Here is a 23,688-nt window from a genome sequence, read left to right as displayed (position 1 = left end):
ATATTACTACCTCAAACTTCTAAGTACAGGGAATGGGGCTGGGATGTAGACCAGTGGCCAAGCTCTTGCCTAGCAAATGCAATGTCCTGGGTTCGATCCCCAGTACGAAAAGAGAAAAGACAAAAAAAAATACAATTAAGTACAGGGAATGCCTGGCTTCCTTTTTTAAAAAAATAAAACAAGACAAAAAAAATCCTCACATAGAAAAAAAATAATCATGAAGTATGTCACAGGGCAATTAAATTACCATGTTGCCAGACTTAGTACAACAAAGATCTCAAATCAGTTTTATTTCTCCTTACCATGAAGAAGGGAAGGAAAGAAGAGGAATAAATGGTAAGGCCATTTGCTAGTAGAAAAAACAGCTGGGAACCCACATTTATTCTGGAAACTGAGTAAAAAGAATTACTTTCACCACTTATGCCTGAGCAAAAGGTGTGGACAGGCCTTGGCAAAAAAGCCAGACAAATCCTGAGCCAGCAGTTTCCAGCTGAATAGTCAGCTCATATCCAGAGGGCAGCCATTCTGCATTCACAGAGAGACAGCATAAATGTGCTCCTTCCTGCTGGTCCAACCGTGCCTGGGAGCAGATGGCTGATGATCCTGGAAATCTTTAGTCAGGCACTGAAGGAGGGCTCTGCGCCTTCTCATCTTGAGAAGCAGAGAACCTACTTTGTACCTGTTGGCTTGCAGGAACATTCACTACTTTTCTAAAATATTGTGCTTCACAATGAAGACTCCTTTGTTAGGTTCGATTTTCATAAATGGTGTCCTTCAGTCAAAACCAAGTAAATGTCAATTTAGCCAAGTAGGCTGTCTTAGAGTTTCCCATAGGGAAAATTGAAATTTGATGATTCTCTTTCTTCACTTAGTCTGTAGGTTGAGAATTCCAAGAAGTAAGAGGCACAGGATACAGATGGGAGAAGCTAAGCCTTTCTGGAAGTCAACCCCTCTGCTGAATGCTGCTTTGAAGGGAAAGAAAAAGTCGAATGGCAATTTCCAGTCCGTTTGGGGTTGACCTCGTGGTGCCTGTGGCTTCTGGGTAATATCCACAAAGTTCACAAGAGTTGTCAAAGTTATGTCCGTTCCTTTTTGGGAATCCTATAAGAAGAAAGTCAATAGATCAGTGCTAGTTCTTGGTACCCACTGGTGTAGTCCAACTTTTTTTATTTTTTGGTGGTACTAGTATTTGATCTCAGGGCCTCACTTTCACTAGGCACTTTTACTGCTTAGCCACATCTCCAGCCCACTAACTTGGCTTTAAGAGAGATTCAAAACAAACTGCTGCTAGCAAGATATTACTGATATGGATTCTGTATTGTTCTCTATGAGGAAATTAATTTCTTACCAAGAGTCCACAACACCAGGGCTGTTATATGACTAAGTTTCCCCCAGTTAGGGAGCTGCAATATCAGAAGTCATATGGCAACACTGCTGTTACTTGCTTAGCAACTCTGCTTCATTAGGTGCAAAGAGGCTGAGGTTCTGAAACAGTATGTGTATACAAGTGGAGACAGTAAAGAAAGGCGAAATCTCATGGAAAAGAAATCAGCAATATGGACTAAAAAAAATGTTAGATTCAGACACTTTAAGGTTTGAAAAGGTGTTCCCAATCACTGAACAAATTTAAGTCACGTAAAACATATATTCCCAGAAGGAGGATCTTGTCAGGCTGATTCAGGTAGTAAACCTGACATGGCTTTTGGAGATGACTGAAGGTGATGATACACACACTGCAATTACACTGATCACAATGAATTCCTTTTGTTCTGACTCTATGCTTACTAAGCAAATTGAAGATTATGATTCCACAATAAACTGTCTTGTGGAACCTATAATGAACATTTTTTCTCACCTTTTCACTGTGATACACACATATTATCTGCTGAAAACACCAAGCTACCAAAAATTTACCTGGAGTAACCCTTATGTATGTATAAGAAAAATAATACAAAGTAATGAGAGGTAATAAATCACAAGATGGAAAGTATGTTGTACTATTTGGGAGCTCACTTAGACTCCTATCTGATCTTTTATCCCTCCTACCACACTATCATTCAAATCCTTAAAGGTTGGCTTTAATGAATTTATTTATTAATTCACTAACAAGCATTTCAAATGAAATGTGTAGTCTCCATTTATTAAGGAAATTACTTTGGCTGGAATGGGTAGAGAGTGGGTCTAACAGATAACAAAACACAGTCTGATAGGAGTAAGTTTTGGTATTCTATAGTACAATAGGGTAACTATAGTCACCAATTTACTAGAAGAGAATATTTTGAATGTTTGTAGCACATTGAAATGATCAATATCAGAGGTGACAGAAATAACTAATTACTTGGTTGATAACTACATACTATTTACAGGTATTAAAATATCATTCTGAATCTGAGCACTGGTGGATCAAATCTGTAATCAAAGATAATCAGGAGGCTGAGGTTTGAGGTTTGATGCTAGCTTAGCATGAGACTGCTAAAAAGCTGGAATTGGAGGTGTGGCTCAAGTGGTAGAAAACCAGCCATGAGAGAAAAAGCTAAGCAAGAGCATAAGACCTAGAGTTCAAGCCCTAACACTGGCACACACAAGGAAGGAAGGAAGGCAGGAAGGTAGGTGACATACTTCATAAATATATACAATTATTTCAGTTAAGACAGAAATCAAATTGCCTCTACAATTGTGTGGAAGTTTGGAACAAATGCAGCCCAGTAGAGCACCCAAGCAGATGGTACTGAATTGTACCAACTGGGTCACTGGCTAACACTAAAGTTACTGACTCATCTTGGTACTACATGCAGAACAGCTTTGTGAGTTAATTCAAGGTATTGTTTGAATTCTGAAGTCTAACCTTCTCATATTCCATCTTATTTATTTTTTATTTACTTATTTCTGGTCCTGGGGCTTGAACCCTAGGCCTGGACACTGTTCCTGGGCTTTTTTTTGCTCAAGGCTAGCACTCTATCACTTGGGCCACAGCGCCAGCGCCACTTCCAGTTTTTCTGAATATTTGTCAGAAATAAAGTCTCATGGAATTTCCTGTCCAGATGGCTTCAAACTGGGATCCTCAGATCTCAGCCTCCTGAGTAGCTAGGATTATAGGTATGAGCCACTGGTACCTGACTTGCCCATTTACATTTTAAAGTTGTATTTGGACAAAATTAGAGTATTCAACTGTTCATTGTGTGAGCACCAGAAAAACAATTTCCTTCAAATTTGGTAACCTCATCTCTTTTATAAAGGCAGACAAAAGACAGAGACAAGTCAGCACATTTCTTTCTCTATGGCTCTAGATCCATTATGTATGGTTGACTTAATTTATTTCTACTCAAGCCATAGTATTTTATGATACTTAATTAAAAAATCACCAACAATTCTGTTTTAACCCTTTGTGAAGTTTGAATAATATAATTCTATTTATGGAGTGATTTATTTTTATTCTTTTTCTGAAATAGGACCTACGGCCTAATTATATACTACAAGCTGTTCTGGAGTCTTTTTTGTAGAACAGTGTGTATTCAAACTTAGTCCTCCTGCCTCAACATCCTCAGGCTGGGATTAAATTCTATGCCACCATGCTCAGCTCAATTCAATTTATTTTATTTTATTTTTTTTTTCCTTTCAGTATTTTATTTATTTATTTATTTTTTATTGTAAAGCTACTATACAGAGGGTTACAGTTACATGAGTGAGGTTATGAGTACACTTCCTCTTGAACATTGTTACCCCCTCCATTGTTTTCCCCCTACCATCCCCTCCCTCCCTCCCTTCCCCGAGGTTCTTTTTTTTTTTTTTTTTTTTTTGATTGTGATTAAATGATTACATAATTTCAAAGTCACAAGTTCATTCTAACTTCCCTGGAGCAAATTGTCTACCACAGTCTGTAATATATAACAGTGTTCACATGTTATATACCATATTTGTGATCAGCAGCATGAGGATATTTAGTAGTGGTTCAACCAGATGAGCGGGAGTTCTTTGTTTCTTAAGTCCTGTTAGTTTTGTCGTATCACCTAACCTTTTGGATTTAGCATCCACTTATGAGGGAGACCATGTACCGTTTGTCTCTTCGTTCTTGGCTTACCTCGCTCAACATGATTCCTTCTAGCTCCATCCATTTCCCTGCAAATGCCATTATTTTGTCATTTCTAATGGCTGCATAATATTCCATTGTGTATAGATACCACAATTTTTGGATCCATTCATCTGTGGTGGGGCACCTAGGTTGTTTCCATATCCTAGCTATTGCGAACAGTGCTGCAATAAACATGGAGGTGCACGTGTCCTTGTATATTGGTTCCTGTTGTTCAGGGTAGATGCCTAGAAGTGGTATGACTGGGTCGTAAGGGAGGTCAATCTTTAGCTTTCTAAGGACCCTCCAGACTGCTTTCCAAAGTGGTTGTATAAGTGTACATTCCCACCAGCTCAATTCAATTTAAATGAAGCAAAATCTTTTGTCCTAAAATAAAATTTACTTTGAAATATGAAGGGTTTTGTTTTGTTAATAATTTTTTTTTTGTCAGTCCTGGGGCTTGAACTCTGGGCCTGGGCACTATCCCTCAGCTCTTCAGCTCAAGGCAAGCGCTCTACCACTTGAGCCACAGGGCCACTTCCAGTTTTCTGAGTGGTTTATTGGAGATAAGAATCTCACAGACTGGGGCTGCAGAAGGGGGCTCAGTGGTAGAGTGCTTGCCTTGCATGCCTGAGGCCCTGGGTTCCGCAGCACCACATAAGCAAAAAGAAAAAAGCCGGAAGTGGTGCTGTGGCTCAAGTGGTAGAGTGCTAGCCTTGAGCTGAAGAGCTGAGGGACAGCGCCCAGGCCCAGAGTTCAGGCCCCACAACCGGGGAAAAAGAAAAAAAAAAAGATTCTCACAGACTTTCCTACCCAGGCTGGCTTTGAACCGAGATCCTCTGATCTCAGCTTCCTGAGTAGCTAGGATTACAGGCAGATGCCTGGCTAAATATCTCTTATAGATTACTTTTGTTTGTTTTTGTTAATTTTTGTCAGTCCTGGGGCTTGAACTCTGAGCCTGGACACCTCTCTCAGCTCTTCAGCTCAAGGTAAGCACTCTACCACTTGAGCCACAGCACTACTTCCAGTTTTCTGGTGCTTAATTGGAGATAAGAGTCTCATGAATGTTCCTGCTCAGGCTGGCTTTGAACTGTAATCCTCAGATCTCAGCCTCTTGAGTAGCTAGGATTACAGGTGTAAGCCAACCAGTGCCTGGCTAGATCACATTTTTATAATCATGATTTTCACACAATTACATTACTGCTCTATATCAAATTGAAACTATTATTTTAAAGATAGAGCTTTTTTTTTTTCTTTGCTGGTCATAGGGCTTGAATTCTGGGCTTGAGTGCTGTCCCTTAGCTCTTCAGCTTGTCAAAGCTAGTGCTCTACCACTTGAGCCACAGCACCACTTCTGGCTTTTTCTGTTTATGTGGTGCTGAGGAATCAAACCCAGGGCCTTATGCATGCAAGATAAGCACTCTACCACTGAGCCACCTTCCCAGCCCCAAGATAAAGCTTATATACATGTGCTCTTAGATTTATACTCTTGTAGCTATATACTACTACAAACTAAAACAATTATATCTTTGGCTCAAGTGTGTAAGTCATCACTGAGGTATATGAATATTTTTCATAAAAGAATGCTAAGTAAGCCAGGTGACTGTGGCTCATGCCTGTAATCCTAGCTACTCAGGAGGCTGAGATCTGAGGATCGCGGTTCATAGCCAGCCCGGGCAGGAAAGTCCGTGAGACTCTTATCTCCAATAAATCACCAGAAAACCAGAAGTGGCACTGTAGTTCAAGTGGTAGAGCACTCGCCTTGAGCTGAAGAGCTGAGGGACAGTGCCCAAGCCCAGAGTTCAAACCCCATGACCGACCCCCCCCACCACAAAAAAATGCTAAGTACATATACTGCACACATTTTCCCTAGTCTTTTGTTTTCAATTTTCTTAAATGTGTTCCTGCATGTCCTTTATTATTTCTGTTGAGGTATAATTAATAAATTATAGTCAATCCATGAATCAATTTTATGATATTGAAAACTGAACACAGAGCCTTGCTCATGTTAGGTTTGTGCTCTGCTACTGAGCTACATCCCAGCCCTAAATCTACATATCTTAGAAGTTTAAATAAGTATAGATGTGTGTGATTTCTTTCATTCAAGATACATATTTTTGAGATTCATCTATGTTTTTCCATATAAGACTTCCTAGTACAAGTCTTGTTGGGGGCCATACATTTTAATCTTTCCTGGATATATACCTAAGAACAAAATTGTTGGGTCACAGTGAAGACGAAGTGGTTGTACCACTGCCCATTCCTACTACAGTATATCAGACTGTCAGAATATGTTTGATGTTATCAATTTTGGTGGACATACAGTAGTACCTATGGTCGGGTAATGAAGCATCTGTTCAAATCTTTTGCCTATTATTAGCGTTTGCTTTCTTTTTTTTTGTCCTTACATTGAGTGTTATCAGATAATGTACTAAGAAATACTATTTCACATACAAGTCTGCCTTTTTGTATTCATAATGATATATTTTGTTGAGCATTTTTAACAATAATTTTTGTTATTTGACTATGAAATTTTTGCTTACTTCAAATTTATAGATATCATTCTATGTTTTTCTCCCAGGGCTAAACACATCACACCAATGGGTCATGATGTGCTATTTGAATTTTTTTTTTTTTTTTTTGTCGGTCGTGGGGCTTGAACTCTGGGCCTGGGCGCTGTCCCTCAGCTCTTCAGCTCAAGGCGAGAGCTCTACCACTTGAGCTACAGCGCCACTTCCGGTTTTCTGGTGGTTTATTGGAGATAGGAGTCTCATGGTCTCTCCTGCCCGGGCTGGCTTTGAACCGTGATCCTCAGATCTCAGCCTCCTGAGTAGCTAGGATTACAGGCGTGAGCCACCAACGCCCGGCTTGCTATCTGAACTTTTAGAGAATTTATCTCAGACTAGATTTCAAGGCTAATTGTATTGTTTTATTTCATAAATGTCTCTAATTTACTCTAGTTTAAAGTGGGTTATATTTTATACAAGCTAATTAACATATGTTGGAAGAAAACTGCTGTCAGTTTATTGGTTCTTAGTTGCATAGACTTCACTGAGACTCTGCTGAGAGTTAATAACTTATTAGAAAAATACTAATATTCCTTAAATAACTGTAAGTGATTTATTGACATTGTGAAGTCAGGCCAGGAACTTCTATCACAATCTCATAATTAAGCAAGGAGAATACTAGGGAAGATAAGTAACATTAAACAAAAGAATTTAGTAATAACTCAACATTAGATTTTGAAATAATTGTTATGACAGAAAGAGCTGAGAAGTGACTAGATTGTTTCACTTTTCTGTTGATGTCTGGGAGAATCCTAGGGACAACAGTGGCAGCACCCATGGACTCGATCACCATGACTGTCAGCAAAATTCCTGTCCCTGAAGTCTTTCAAACATCAATCAGCCACTATTTGCCTTTATCTCTTAATAAGTTAGTTGAATAGAAAAGTACTTTGTCCCCTTCAGAGTTCTTTTTCTTTTCTTTCTTTCTTTTTTTTTTTGTCGTTTGTGGGGCCTGAACTCTGGGCCTGGGCACTGTGCCTCAGCTCAAAGCTAGTGCTCTACCATTTGAGCTACAGCACCAGTTCTGGCTTTTTCTGCTTATGTGGTGCTAAGGAATCAAACCCAGAGCCTCATGCATGCAAGGCAAGCACTCTAGCACTGAGCCACCTTCCCAACCCATTCTTTTTCTTAATAACACAAATAAAAAGAAATTCTACTTTTATTAAGTTGTCTTGTAAATAATTTTCTTATCTTTTTAAAAAAAGAACTTTTTGTTATTTTTTTTCTATTTTTTGTTTTTAGTTTTCTCTTTTTTTAAAATTAGTGTATTCATTTTACAAAGGAGTTTCATTTTGATATTTCCATACATTATTTACAAACGACTCAATATTCAACTGTGGGAGGTCTGGTAAGCACAGCTGTGTGCTTTAAGGATTTAAAGGATACTGAATTTCCTTATATAGTAACAGAAGAGTGGATGCCATGCAAGAGTGTAATAATATCTGTGTTGTCAGATTTTTCAAGTGAAGTCAGGAATCTGGCCATCTAGGTAAAATTTCCTGATTTTTATATGTTGACATGTGTTAAAATAACAACAAAAGCCATTTCATAGGTGAGATCAAACAAGTATATATGCTACAGACTGCTGTTTGCAACTCAGTCTCCATGCCATCACTTATATATTAAGCTGATGGAAACAGCCCAGGTAAGACCTCTGTCAACTAAAGCTTCAAAGGGTGGCTAGTTAGGCAGGGAGAAAATTTTCAGAAAAAAAAAAAAAATGCACTTCAAGTGTTAACCCCCCCACACTTCATTCTAAAAGCACTAGAACATGTACCTTAGCTTTCCTTTCTATTCTAAGAAAAAAAATTCATATGAAGAGCCAACAGATAAGCATGTATGGATTTTGAAGTGATTCAAGTTAAGGAAATAGCTGTGAGAGTAGCTCAGTGGTTTAGTGCTTGCCTAGCATGTACAAGGCCTTGACTTCTACCCCTTCCACCATAAAAAACAGCAGAGAAATCTTTATTATTGAATAAAATGCTTGCATGTGATTAACTACTGATATAAGACTATTATTACATAAGTCTTAACACTTTTATAGGAATGTAACATCTTTCAGCTTCTCAGGTTAGGCCTTAAAGTTAAAAATTTTACCATCAAATTACTTTCACAAATTCCTTAAATCTGCCTAAGTAAAGGACATGGCTTTGTATAAGCCACAATACTTTTTAATAACTTCAAGACAATATACCTTATCATTGGAATATATATTTCTTTAGTTATGCATGATTACAGTTGAATCTTTCAACTGACACCCATGTAATCCAGGTAGACTGAATGATCATAAAGTGTAGTATTGTAGAAAGGGCAAACTAACTTGAAAAGCTACCTCTGACCCCTGCTAACTACTAGAAAAAGATACTGGTTAAACTAGCTAGATAATAAAGAGGCACCAGGTAACTTCAATGCCTGAGTATCAGAGGTTTTGGAAAATAAAAAACTATTGTGACACAGGAACTCACAAATCAAGAATAAAAGTATAGTTTAGAAAATTTGATAATGTCAGTGCTGTAACACAATTAAAAGTCTTAAAGAAATAGTATTTGTTAGGAAAAGAATGGATGTTCTGTGCAATACAGTTTCTGGTAATCTGTTAATCCTATTTATAATCCTAGAGAACTAAGCTGCCCAACCCTGCTATGAGGGAAAATTGTATTCTGCATTCAATGTAGGTTTCTTAACTAGGAATTAAGTGTAATGCAACTAGATAGGAATTTCAATCTTTTAATTTTCAATGTATGCTAATAAACTTCATACTAGAAATACACCAATCACTTTACCAAGACTGGTGAAAACATGAACTGAAGTGAAAACACCATGCTTTTAACTTGTAAAGCTGGAGATTAAGTTCAAAAATCAAGGCAGATACTAAAGCTGTTCTAAGATACATTATAAAAAATAGATATGGGGCTGGGAAGGTGGCTCAGTGGTAGAGTGCTTGCCTTGCATTTATGAAGCCCTTGGTTCGATTCCTCAGCACCACATAAGCAGAAAAAGCTGGAAGTGGGGCTGAGGTTCAAGTAGTAGAGTGCGCTAGTGTACAGCTGAAGAGCTGAGCAACAGAGCCCAGGCCCAGAGTTCCAGCCCCACCACTGACAAAAAAATAAAAAATAATAAATAATAGATAAACATCTATTACAGAGTAAAAGCATTCATTTAATGGAGTACATAAAAAGCAAGAAGTGGTTACTACAAACTAGTCACCCTGATAACTTTAATCATAAACCACAGGCTCAGAGCTCTAATAATTATGATTGTCACAGTGAACACAGACTTATGGGAAAAGCTCTCTTAGACACAGGCTATATTCATCAGGACAAAATGTTAGTTTTAGTGAATGTGTGGGGAGAAAAGACTCATTCATTTGTTTAAACATTAGTAACATTATCTGGCTCTTAGAGGTTAAAAAGGAACCCTGCCATCAAATGGCTAATAAGCCAATCTAGACTTCAGTTAGTGGTCCTTTCTGAGCTATGACTTACCTGTATAAATTTGTACTGGTATAAAAATCGGGCTCCTGATACATGAGCTTGTGGGTTGGACTGAAGGCCTATATACGCCCACAACACCTGGATCTCCAGAGAAATTGGGATGAAACAGCAGGAAGTACAGTTTGTAGCCTGCAGAAGGTAAAGAAGCATTTGCTTGAATAGCTTACTTAAAATCAAATGGATAAATTTAATTGGAATTGAATGACCTCCACCACAAAAACTATGATGAAGGAAACAGAAGACATATAAAAATGTGAAGACCTTCTGTGTGCACAGATTGGAAGAATCACTGTTTTTTAAAATATCATACTACCCAAAGTGACTTTACTGATTCAGTCAATATTGTCAAAACACCAATGAGATTCTTAATAGAAAGAACAAAATCCTAAAATTTTATGACATAAAAGACCTCGAATTGAGCCTGGAATATGGCTTAGTGGTAGAGTGCTTTCCTAGCATGTATAAAGCCCTGGGTTCAATTCCTCAGTACCACATACACAGAAAAAGCCAGAAGTGGTTCTGTGGCTCAAGTGGTAGAGTACTAGCCTTGAGCAAAAGAAGCTCAGGGACAGTGCCCAGCCCCAGGACTGGCCAAAAAAACACCCCGAATTGCCCAAGGAGTCTTGAACAGAAAGGACACAGCTTAATACCTGGCACAAGGACATAGTGCAGGTTTACCATGTTACTGGCATAAAATTCATGGACACATAGATCATGTTACTGATACAAAGATCAATGAATAGAATGGAGAATCTACAGTCAATTGATTCTTGAATATTAGAAAAAGCACAACCTCTTCAATAAGTGGTACTGGGAAAGCAGAATATTCATATACAGAATAACGAATCTTGAGCTCTATTTCAGACCATTTACAAAAATCAACTCAAAATGGACCAAAGACCTAAATGTCAGACCCAAACTATGAAACTACTAGAAGAAAACAGGTAAGTTGTATAAAAAATATTTTTAAGTGTTCCTCCTTACTGAAACACTGCAGTTCTTGCTGAGGATCCTGGTCCACTCTCCTTTCTGGGCTGGGTGAGCGTTACCAAAGATGGCCACATGTTCTGGTCTCAGTCTTCCATGAAGAGTCTGACAAATCTCCTGCTGCAACTTGTTGCAGTCCACCTCCTTGAGCCTGTAATTAAACACCTGGAGGTTGGAGTGCGATGCTAATACAATATGTATTAGTGTAAATCCTCACTAAATTTTAAGGGTCACTAGAAATCTCTTAGCATCAATATGGTATCTTTTTTTTGAGCAGATAAGAATATATTTCTAGGGCTGGGAAGTTGGCTCAGTGGTAGAGCGCTTGCCTTGCATGCCTGAGGCCCTGGGCTCAATTCCTCAGCACCACATAAGCAAAAAAGAAAAAATCCGGAAGTGGCGCTGTGACTCAAGTGGTAGAGCGCTAGCTTTGAGCTAAAGAGCTGAGGGACAGCACCCAGGCCCAGAGTTCAGAAGCTGAGGGACAGCGCCCAGGCCCAGAGTTCAGGCCCCACAACCGGACACACACACACACACACACACACACACACACACACACACACACACACAAAATATATATATATATATATATATATATATATATTTCTTTTTTTGTCTATTTCTTTTCCTTCCTAAACTTGTTTTTATTGTTACTATAAAGGTGCTATACAAAGGCAATATGGTATTATTTAGATTTAAAGACTATTCTTAATGAGCATTTTCTGAACTATCATTTAAAATATTAAAAAGTAGCTGGGCACCAGTGGCTCATGCCTGTAATCCTAGCTACTCAGGAGGCTGAGATCTAAGGATCGTGATTCAAAGCCAGTCGGGGCAGGAAAGTTCTTGAGACTCTTATCTCCAATTAACCACCAGAAAACCAGAAGTGGTTTTCTGAGCTGTGGCTCAAGCGGTAGAGTACTAGCCTTGAGCTGAAGAGCTCAGGGACAGTGCCCAGGCTCAGAGTTCAAGCCCCACGACCACCAAAAAAAATAAAAAATAAAATATTAAGAAGTGACTATATATCAAAGACAGGCACTAGTGGCTCACGCCCATAATTCCAGCTACTTGAGAGCTGAGAACAGAAGGATTGAGGTTCCAGGCCAGACTAGACAGAATAGTCCATGAGTCTCTTATTATTTGTGTGTGTGTGTATGCGCACGCCAGTCCTAAGGACTGAGTACTGCCCCTGAGCTTCTTTTACTCAAGGTTAGTGCTCTTACCACTGAGCTACAGCACTACTTCCAGCTTTTTCTGAGTAGTTTATTGGAAATAAGAGTTTCACAAACTTTCCTGCCCAGGTTAGCTTTGAACTGTGATTTTCAGATCTCAGCCTCTGGAGTAGCTAGGATTATAGGTATAAGCTACCAGCACCTTGCCAAAAGACTTTTGTTGTTGTTGGTCATGGGGCTTTAATTCTGGGCCTGAGCCCTGTCCCTCAGCTCTCAGCTCAAGGGTAATGCTCTACCACTTGAGCCATAAAGCCACTTCTGGCTTTTTCTGTTTATGTGGTGCTGAAGTATCAAACCCAGCACCTCATGCATGCACTTAACTACTGAGCCTTCCCAGCCCTGGAAACTATCTTAATGGGGGGTGGATGCCTGTCATCCCATTTATAATGGGATGTTGAAAATAAGGGGATTATGGTCCAGGTGCATACCTGGACAGGAAGTAGGCCTTACATAAAAAATAACCAGCACAAAAAAAGGGCTGCATTGTGTGACTCAGCAATATAGTACCTGCCTAGTAAATATGAAGCCCCAGGTTCAAACCCCAGTACCACCAAAAATAAAAAGTTCCTCCTAAGAAACCAGTGGCTCACACTATTCAGGAGGCTGAGACATGAGAATCATGGTTCAAAGCCAGTCTGGGCAGGGAAACCAATGGGTCTGTTATTTTTATTTATTTTTTTTGGGGGGGGGTCCGGTCGTGAGGCCTGAACTCTGGCCTGGGCAATGTCCCTCAGCTCTTAGCTCAAGGCTAGTGCTCTACCACTTGAGCCACAGCGCCACTTCTGGCTTTTTTCTTTTTGCTTGTATGGTGCTGAGGAATCGAACTCAGGGCCTCATGCATGCAAGGCAAGCGCTCTACCACTGAGCCATCTTCCCAACCCCCATGGGTCTCTTATTGTCAATTAACTGCCATAAAAGCCAAAAGTGGAGCTGTGGAACACTAGCCTTAAGCACTAACCTCCATAAAAGTGGAGCACCAGTCTTAAGCAAAAAAAGCTCCAGGACAGAACCTAGGCCCTGAGTTAAAGCCCTAAGAAGAGCAAAACAAACAAATAAATAAAAGGTTTCTACATCAACATTCTTCCTATAAGGAGATCAATTGTTAGGGAGGTTACAGAAGCAAAAAACTACCTGAACTTGCATCCAGATATTGCATTCACTCCAAATTGTACTTCATGTCTCTTAACAGAGCAGATTCCATCACCCTGGCTCTGCAAGAGGGTCATCTGAGGTAGAAGAGTGACAGTCAAGGAGACCACAATAGAAAAAAGAAAGTAGGCTTGGAAAATCTATACTGTCACTGTTCCCTTAACATTGTATCTTACACTACTATCCTATTGTACAAATTATAAATTTATGCATTTTCCACTGACAATTAAAAAAACAGAATTAGAGAATAAATTAAACATACATCATGAGTTTAAAAAAGCAAAAAGTAGTGGCGCTGTAGCTCAAGTGGTAGAGCGCTCCCCTTGAGTTGAAGAGCTGAGGGACCACGCCCAGGCCCAGTGTTCAAGCCCCATGACGACCAAAAAAAAAAAAAAAAAAGCAAAAAGTTTGCTCCTCATCTTTAGCCACTCTAGTTGTCTGTTTGGGGCTTGAACTCTGGGCCTGAACACTGTCTCTGAACTTCTTTTGCTCAAGGCTAGAACTCTATCACTTGAGCACAGTGCTACTTCTGGCCTTTTCTGATTACTTTATTGGAGATGGGTCTATATTAGACTTTCTTACCCAGGCTGGCTTCAAACCACAATTCTCAGATCTCAGCCTCGTAAGTAGCTAGGATTACAGACTTGAGCCACTGGTGCCCTCCTAGTCATTCTAAAGTTTAAAGCTTTTAATTTTTAGGGCTGGAGAAATTGCTTAAGTGGTAGAAGTGCCTATCAATCGCAAGGCCCTAGATTCAAACCCCAGTATTCAGGTGGGATGTTGAAAGCCTTCAGTGGTATCAACACTTGGAAACATGATGGATTAGCAGAATTTGGAGAATTAGAAAATCTAAACTTAGCAGCATTTCCCCTTTAGCTACAAGAGTCCACCCAGATCTGCAAAGGATACGGAGTGACCAGTGTCACCAGTTAGAACCAAGAGTGGCTTCCCAACAATATATCCAGGATTCCCACTTCTTGGACCAGGAGAAACAGCCCTGTTCCACTGAAAAGCCTGCAGAAAGAGTAAAGAACAGTTGGTTATTGTAAAAAGCATATTTTCCTATCTTGCCTGGCTTCTTATCTTTCCTTATAACATGATCTGTACTGAACAATCTAGTTTCCTTCCATGTATATCATGTTACAATTTATACTCCAATGTTTTAACATTGGAGTTCTTCACTAAAAAAAACAAAAACAAAACAAAACAAACAACACCTAAGTGCTAGTAGCTCACACGGGTAATCCTAGCTACTCAGGAGGCTGAGATCTGAGGATTGCAGTTCAAAGCAGCCTGGGCAGAAAAGTCTGTGAGACTCTTATCTCCAATTAACCATCCCCAAAAATGGAAGTGGCACTGTAGCTCAAAAGTAGAGCGCTAGCCTTGAGCAGAACAGCTCAGGGACAGTGTCCCAGCCCAGACCAAAAACAAAAAACAAAAAAACTTGAGTGATTGGAATTCTATCAAGGATTACAACCAAGAACCACTTAACCTAATTTCTCAAAAATTGCTCTGAGCCAGGTACCTGTAGCTCGTGCTTGTAATCCTAGGTACCTAGGAGGCTGAGATCTGAAGGATCTTGTTTCATAATCAGCTTGTAGAAAAGACCATGAAAACTCCATCTTCAAAATAACTAACAGCAACAACAAAAGCAGGGCTAGAAACATTGCTCAAGTGGTAGAGTGCAAGCTTAAACAAGCAACATTAAGGCCATGATTCAAACCCTAGCACTGCAAAAGTTGCTATCAATTTAGTGCTATGTTTAAACTGGCTAAAATGAGACAACTATAATATTCCAGAGACAAAATGCAGAAGATAGAGAACTTACACAGAGTTGAACTCTGATGGGTTCAAAAAGGAAAACAAGTAGAAGAAAGCCAAAATGTGGTGACTAACACCAGAAACAAGATTCAGTGGGAAATGAGGAATGGCCAAAAATAAGAGGAAAAGCTAGCTAAATTCTTAAGTTAACTGAGTTAAAGATTAAGTAAAAAGTAATCCTAGGTACTCAGAAGTCTGAGATCTGAAGATCATTCAGTTTGAAGCCAGCTTTGGCAGAAAAGTCCATGAAATTTATCTCCAGTTAACTGCCAAAAAAGCCAGGAGCAGTACCAAAAAAAAAAAAAAAAAGTTGAATATCTATTACATGTAGTTAAAGAATATTCAAACTAGGCATTCATAGTTTTACTTTAGTTTACATGCATTCTAGAAGCAGAGAGCTATTTCTAACCCTCTCAATCTGCTACAAGAAAAGGGCTCTAACCCTAAAGTGAATGATGAAGTCTTGCTGTAAGGAAACACCTGGTTCAACAGTCAAGTTGGTTTGTCCAAAACTGACAGAGACTTTCTGGATTCCAAAGGTCCCATTGGTCTCTATCTCATAGATGACCTGAAATGCAAAAGAAGAATCAATTAAGAAAAGAGCTATTGGACTAATTGTGTTTAAAGAAAAGTATTTTATAACTGTGTTATTATAACTACATGTATAAATAAATTAAACAACATTTAAAACAAAAACAGCATGAAAAGATAGGGATAGCTTTATATTAATTACATTTACTCAAGAAAAAAGAGGATAGGGCTTTTCTAGGAAGTGTTTATGGGAGAGTTGTGTTCAGAAAAAGTTTTGACTGGGGGAAGAAGACAGTAAGTACTAGAAGCAGAGGTGAGCTTCTGAAATGTAAACCACTCATCTTTAGATGGAAACTGGGCTACTTGACTCGAGGTGTCTGAAGCGAAAGATAGCTGCTAGCTGCTAGTAAATTTCTAGCAGTCTTTAAAATGATGATTTACTACTTCTGCACTGACTATTACAGACTTGTTTCCTATCAAAAGAAGAAATTATGATCAGTCAATAGGAATCAGTAACAGAATGTGGGAAAAGGAAGGAGTCAGAATGTTCTGAACTTGAAATGTTCTGAACTGGAGGATGGTGGCAGTGGACATGTTAGAAACATAGTAAGGAGGAAGATATTGGGTTCAACTCGACATATGAAATCTCAGATAATACACAAAACTTCAGCTGGGGTTACACTAGCACATCTCTTACAATACTAATCAACATACATGAGTGTAGAATCTGAGGTCTGCAGCCCTACCTGGGAAACGATATTCTGACAAGTGTTTCCAGCCAACAGAGGAGGACTTGCCTGTGAGGTAAGTGTTATTGGAACCTGGAACTATCAAGGGGAAAAAAAAAAAGATCAACTAAAATTGAAAGTTGCATTTTCTCTTCTAGCTATGTATCATGCTAAAATGAGTATCTGTTTTCCCCTTTTCTTTCTCCTTCCATTGCTAGACTACAATTTAAATTCAAAACTTATTCTACATCAGCACATCTCAAAATATATTTCTCAGGACATTAATTCTATGAGATGATATAAAACAGGCACCCATAAACAAGTATAAGCAAACCTGTAATCAACTTTTAAGGGCCTTTATTTCATTAGAAGACTCTAAGAACCCCAAATGCTGTATTTAATTTTAACTCAAGTGTTTTCTAGATTTACTATAATACTTCATTAATCTTAAATTCATATGAAATTATTGGACTGCTCTTTGTAAAGCATTGTTTTAGATCCACATTTCACTATGATGCATCAGACTTACATTTCTTCCATCATTAAAATACAGACTGAATTGCTTTAGTTACAATATTCTTTTTCCTTTTCCCTGCTAAATGGCATCATACCTTCATATTCTGAAGATCAGTCATATCTTTCGGCACCTAGAAAAAGAGAACAATGGAGACATGGATATACATAAAGTCACCATGAGCTTGTAGTTTCAGATTACTACCAATGTACTTTGATGTTGGGTTGTAGGAACAATCAAAATATTGGAACTGCTTGCTCTCTTTCTTACATTCCTAATTCTTCCTTACACTAAAGTGTCAGAACTTTAAGCTATATAGGTACATATGTATATATATACATATGTATATATACACACACATATATAATATATATATACACATAAATATACATGTACACAAATATATATCCTCAATTCATCTTTTTCCGATGATAGGCCTTCTGCCTTTTATGTAGCTCTTGAGAAGTCTGACTTTCAGTTGGTGAATTTTCCACAACCACAATAGTGGGTAGCATGTTGACTACAAATTCATGATGGTGACAAGGTGAGAACAGCAGCACACCCACCTTCAAGACTGTGAAATTATAGTAGGAGACAGCATCCAGGGCTGGATCTGAGGTACAGCTACTGGCCAGGTCCTTGAAGAAACGAGTACAGGTTGTACTTTTACTCTCTAGGAAACCTTACAACACAAAGAATGAACATGGTAATAAATGAGAAAGTCTGTTTTAAATTGAGCAAGAAGGCTGGCACTTCTGCACTGGACCCACCTGCAGGATTGCTCTCAACACAGAGTCCTCCGGCTCCCACTCCCGCAGGCTGCCTCAGTAAGCTTACTATAGACCACTGGGGGAAGTAAGTCAGAATGGGATCCCCAGCCTGTAGAACACAGTTTTTCAGTGAGAATGGATTGAAATAAACCAGCAGTGACAAAGTAAACTAAATGGCTTGTTTACAAGGACAGAAGTATCCTCTAAAAGAGCCAGGAATGGTTTACCACATCCTAGGGAGGCAGCACAAAGACACAATGACCATTGTTTACTATGATAGGAAAACCAAAAACAAACAATGGGAATTCCCTTCCCAGGCTCACCCTATAAAAAGAGAGTTGTGGCTGAGGTAGCAATGTTGAAGTAAATGATTTGCTTCCAAACTCTGCAGCTAGGGCCTGGAAGTTGGTTGCATTGACCTTTTGGAGCTTCTGGAAATAGTTTAATTTTGCTGCAATATTTTTCAAAAGAAAGAAGTTTAGTTAAAAACAAAAGCATTTACGTTTAAATACATAGCATGCCAAACAATATGAAAAAATTATTTAAGTATAATATACGTGTGAAAATGACTAAAATATAGTCAAAGTTGTTTTATAAATACATATAGTTGCATTATGATAGCATCCAGATCAAGTTTTAGAACATTTCCCTGAAAGATTCCAAATTAGTATCCCATCTCTAGAGATAAAATTCAGATTTATTGATATGAACATCCTCTTTATAGATAACCTATTAACTGAAATAATGTCTTAGTATGAGGATCTAAGTAAATAACACAGTCATTGAATGTCAGTCAGCTCTTAGTCTCTTATAGCCAAGAATGTGTGTGATTAACAATTTGTGAAAAAAGAAAACTCGGCAATGGTGGTATTTGACCCATACCAGATGACTGATAAAAGAAAATTATACTGTTTCCATAGGACCAAGGCAAAGTTAAAGATAATATTTGAGCTGTACTTTTCATTTTTCTTGGAAGAGGAAAAAGATCCTGTTGCTGTCCCGTGCCCAGAGTCCAATGAATGGCAGGTAACACTGGGTTTACCACTCCAAGCAAAAACAAGCTCCATGCTAGTTTTATTCTTTGTATTAAGTATGTCACTTGGACAAAGTCAAAAGATAATGAGACCCAAATCATTGAAAGCTAATGATGCTTCCACATGAAATAAGTTTGGCACTTTGGGCTAGGCATGATGGTGCACACAGTAGTCCTAGACACTGAGGCAGTAGAAGTAGGAGGATCATGGTCTGAAGTTGGCTGGGCAAAAAGTATGAGATCCTGTCTGATAAAAGCAAAAGGATTGAAACATGGCTAAATGTTTCATTTAGGTAGAATGCCTGCCTAGTTAAAAACCCTAGACATCAAGTGCCTTCCCCACCAAAAAAGGCTCGACTTTTATCTTCAACACATTTCATTTATGATTCTTCAGCTTTCTGACAGCACGAAATGAACACAGCTCTCAATTCTGGGGCCTCTCAAGACTATTCATCCTTTTTTCTTTTTTTTTTTTTTGCCAGTCCTGGGGCTTCAACTCAGGATTCCTGAGCTTCTTTTGCTCAAGGCTAGCACCCTACCACTTGAGCCACAGCGCCAGTTCCAGACTTCTCTGTTTATGTGCTACTAAAGAATTGAACCCAGGGCTTCATGCATGCAAGGCAAACACTCTACCACTAAGCCACACTCCCAGGCCCCCCCATCCCCGCCCCGTGCTTTTTGTATTCATTCTTTATACATCTAGATCACGCTACTGTTAACTGTTAACAACTTCAGTATCATCTGGAGCTTGTCAGAAATATGCACACTCAGGCCATTCCTTACACCTACTGAGTCTGGATTATGCTAACACAATCTCTAGGTGATGTCTGAATCATGTTGACAAAATTCCTAAGTGACACACATGTATATTAGCGTTTGAAAAAGCAGTGCTGCTCTGAAACTAGTGATGCTGATGCTGCTGTTCTGTAGACCACCTTTCACCTATGACCTGAAATCAAGGAGCCAAAGCTTCCAGGAGCTGCTTAACATTTCCTTTGGAATTTATAGTCTGAAAACCACAGAGGAGGACATAACAACTTCATAAAAGATGCAGTTATTTCTATCATTATAATTGAAAGTTAAACTGAAACACAAATTAATAGGAGAGCTAGGTGGGATGGTAAATATTTTTTTCATAGCTTAAATCAGTAAGACAAAGTTAACATTTTCTCTCTCACTTCAGCTCAGGTATACTGGTGGGAGTGATGGTAAACAGGAATTTTATCTTTTTTTTTTTTCATTTTATTTATTTTTTTATTGTGAAAATACTGTACAGAGGGGTTACAATTACATGGGCAAGATAATGAGTACATTTCTTATCAAGCATTGTAGCCTCCTCCTTTGTTTCCCCTTCCCATCCTTTCCCAACCTCCCCCTGCTCCCCAACCCAAACCTCTCCGCTCCCCCCCCCAAACAGGAATTTTAAAATGCACAGATATTACTTTGTACAACTAAAGGTAATTTTTTAAATTTTAAGAAGAAAATAATGTAAATAAAATGTCCAGAGAAAGAGTATAACAGTCCAAGCTGGCCTAGGTAAAAAAAATGGATACTCTATCTGAAAAATAACTAAAATTGCAAAGGGTGTGTGTGGGGGGTGTGTAGCTTAAGTGGTAAAGTATCTGCCTAGTAAGTACAGGCTCTGAATTCAAATCCTATTACCACTTTAAAGAATAACTATACAAAGGTTTCTGAACAAAACTAAGATAACCTTCATTGTCAGGCAAGGAGTGCAAGTTTGTAATCCCAGCATTGAGAGCTAAGGTAGGAGCATTATGAGTTCTGTGCTTGCTTGGGTGACCTTAAAAAGCAACAACAACAACAACAAAAGCAAAACCACAGAAAATGGGGGGAGAAAAGAACATTTTTCAACATCCATGCACTGTGGGCAAATAAAGATATGGTTTGTCCCTTTGAGGTGCTAATATCATACCTTTGAAAATATGGTCTACCATGAACTGGCAACAATACAAGAAATCCTATACATTCCAAGAGAACTTAAAACAACAAATGTATCAGAACTTTTGAGGATGATGAACAAGAGTGGATTCTTGGAAGAGTTATACATTTTAAAATGCAATGAGAAAGAGGAATGAATATTTGAGTCAAGAAGAAAAGAAAACACAAACTTGGGGGAAATGCAATGGCTTATCTTGAGGACAATGAGAAGTTGAATTTGGCCAGAACAGAAGGTGAAATGTAGAGAGGGAGTGACAGTGAGTAGAAAAAAGAGTTAGCTCAAATATGAGAGCACACTAACTTGCAGGCAAAGAAGCTGGACATTATTCTCCAGGTAGTAAAGTCAAATGAGCTTTTTGGACAAGGAAGAATGAGGCTGGGGAGCTGGACTTGTGTTTGTACAAAAGGAAAAAACAACGTAAAGAGGGATTACAATGACATGAGTCAGGTAATGGGTACACTTCCTTCTGTACACCTTTATAATAACAATAAAGTAAATTATTTTTTTTTAAAGGAAAAAGCTTATGGTCATTTCTCTACCTGTCTCACACATACACAGAGCAGGCATTCACATCACAGCCAGCCATGGAGAATCACTTTGTTATATGAACCAATCCAAAACATAGCATTATGCTGGCTTCCTTGTTCAGAAACCTTTGGAGAGTGTAGCAAGTTGGGGAGGATATACTCTATGATTATCAGAGTTAAGAGGGATGATTAGAAGTATTAAATTCTGGGCGACAGTGGCTTATACCTGTAATCCTAGCTACTCAGGGGGCTGAGATCTGAGGATCAAAGCCAGCCCAGGCAAGAACTCCCTGAGACTCTTATCTCCAATTAACCACCAAGAAACCAGAAGTGGTGCTGTGATTCAAGTAGTAGAGCGCAGGCCTTGAGCTGAAGGACTCAGGGATGCACCCAGGCCCAGAGTTCAAGCCCCATGACTGACAAAAAAAAAAAGTATTAAATTCAAGTCCTGTATGTTATCTGATCAAAAGCCTAAGAAATTGCAAAGGTCCTCTAATAGATTGGATATGGGAAAAGGTAGGATGAGAAGCGGAATTTAAGAGAAAGAACAAAAACAAAATACTTAAAGAATGAATCAAGGGAAAGTGCAAAGACAAAGTCACTTCTCAATAAACGTTAGGTAAGAGCAATCAATGATGCTTCTACTCACAGTTGTTCACATGGACACAAAACTGCTTGATTCCATTTGAATTCATGAAAACTCTCGAAGGAAATGGAGAATTACTCTTAAAGATAAGAGAGTTGTCTACACACACCCAGCTTGAAGACCTGTGAAGAAAGACGAAGAACGTACATTTAGGAGGAAGATGTAGATCTTTACGAGTGTCTTATTTAAAGAAATTTTCTTTAAGAGTGGCCCTCACCAGAGAGGCTCCTTGGGAAGCTACAATGCAACAACCCAAGTCTATTCTACTATAGCTGTTTTAGAGAATCAGAAAGGATCACTCCTTGAGAACAAAAACAAAACAAAACAAGGAACACCTTACAAGTAGGGAGTAGGAAGTACAGTAGCTTATCTTTTTATTTCCAAATATTACACATTCTAGGACCTGCCCTCTTTAAGATTCTTTCTGGGTACTGCAGCTTACCTGACGCTGCCTGGAAGGCAGAAGGAGAACACTGTCCTGGGATGGAGAAGATAGCAATCTCTATCGCAGCAGCAGTTTAGATCGCAGGTACCAGGTGTCAAGTCACAGACACAGATCGGTAGGACTATGAAAGTACAATCAAAAGTAGAGCGAGATAAGACCCCCCCAACTCTTCCAAACTGCTAAGCCCGTCCCCTTCTAGTTGTCCCACTCTCCTCCCTTCGCGGCGAGTCAATCTTACAGAATCGCGCATCTCTGAAGTCTACACAGTTTCCCCAACTGTTCCCTTCACCTGGGAAGAGGTCGGCGGTCCAGTTCGCGGGCGCTGCGGGGGTCGCAAGAGAAGGGCCCGCCGTGCTGAGAAGCCCAGGCACTTCCCCGAGAGTGGCATTCTCCAAGGAGGGCTGTGGAGTCCCGCCCTCCGTCACCGGGCCCAGGACTGAGGAGGTGGGCATTGTCCCTGACGGGGAGAAAGAGGGCTGTAACCGGGCGCCCTCAGGGAGGATCAAGAAGTACAACCACAGCAGCTCGAGCTGCGGGGTGTTCATGAGGAAACCGAGGTGCAGGAACGGCGGAACACGGGACTCCGCGGTCTCCAGACGCGTTGCTAGAGCGTGAGTCCACGGCGTCTGACGTCATCGATCTCTAGCTGATCATTGGCTCGTGGCAATAACGGAGACGCTGCAGCCAATAGGAAGCGGGATTGTTGCAGCCCGGGCAGCATCCTTCGTTCTGCGCCATCTTCCTTGGGCCCCCCGCGCCTCACTGCCTCCGTCGCTTGGCAACTGCTGGGGCGAAGGAGCCCTTGTCCCTTCTCGCCACTAGATGACAGCAGGAGCTCAGCGGACCGACCGCAGAACTCAGTCCCGCGCGGACTTCACTTCTGGACGGAGGGAGCCCTTCTTCCACAGAGGGGAGCCCCAGAGGCCGGAACTTGAATTGCATGTCTTTCACCCGGGATTCCTATGGTGAGAAACCCTTTCTATGAAAGGATAAGGATCTCTGGGTAGGGAAATACGCTGGAAGTCGCAAAGCTTTAAAAATGTATCCTTCTAAATAGCCTATTTTGCGGGAAGCAATTAGAGCTAATGCTTATTCCGTTCCTTTTATTATTCAGACTTTTAAATTTTTTTAAAAACCCTCCAACGTGTACATCATATTTCTTGCTAGAAAAAGTAGTGAGAGAAGGGAGGTTAGGAATGGGGAAATCGGGCCTGGGGA

At 39.6% G+C, this 23,688-nt stretch overlaps 1 protein-coding gene across 3 annotated transcripts; it reads right to left on the bottom strand.

Moving 5' to 3' along the window:
• Window positions 1-191: 191 nt before the first annotated feature.
• Tctn3 (tectonic family member 3) lies at window positions 192-23,080 on the bottom strand. Of its 3 annotated transcripts, none has more exons than XM_042689313.1 (14): window positions 22,760-23,080; window positions 22,468-22,591; window positions 22,029-22,147; window positions 18,183-18,310; window positions 17,860-17,968; window positions 17,656-17,771; window positions 17,187-17,222; window positions 16,594-16,674; window positions 15,759-15,884; window positions 14,405-14,509; window positions 13,478-13,572; window positions 11,106-11,265; window positions 10,119-10,250; window positions 192-1,101 (listed from the first exon to the last, which is right to left on the bottom strand). In XM_042689313.1, the coding sequence occupies exons 1-14, from the start codon at window positions 23,013-23,015 to the stop codon at window positions 865-867; spliced, it is 1,824 nt and encodes a 607-aa protein (XP_042545247.1). In that variant the 5' UTR covers window positions 23,016-23,080; the 3' UTR covers window positions 192-864. The 3 variants fall into 3 exon arrangements, with proteins under 3 accessions (XP_042545247.1, XP_042545246.1, XP_042545248.1); XM_042689312.1 differs by having other exon boundaries at window positions 10,119-10,256; window positions 11,112-11,265; XM_042689314.1 differs by lacking the exon at window positions 10,119-10,250 and having other exon boundaries at window positions 11,112-11,265.
• Window positions 23,081-23,688: the final 608 nt, after the last annotated feature.

Source organism: Dipodomys spectabilis, unplaced genomic scaffold (assembly GCF_019054845.1).
Source record: "Dipodomys spectabilis isolate Male_0828 unplaced genomic scaffold, ASM1905484v1 ptg000125l, whole genome shotgun sequence".
Classification (NCBI taxonomy): Eukaryota; Metazoa; Chordata; class Mammalia; order Rodentia; family Heteromyidae; genus Dipodomys; species Dipodomys spectabilis.
Note: the sequence above shows the minus strand (reverse complement) of the source record. Positions and strands in the feature narration are given on the sequence as shown.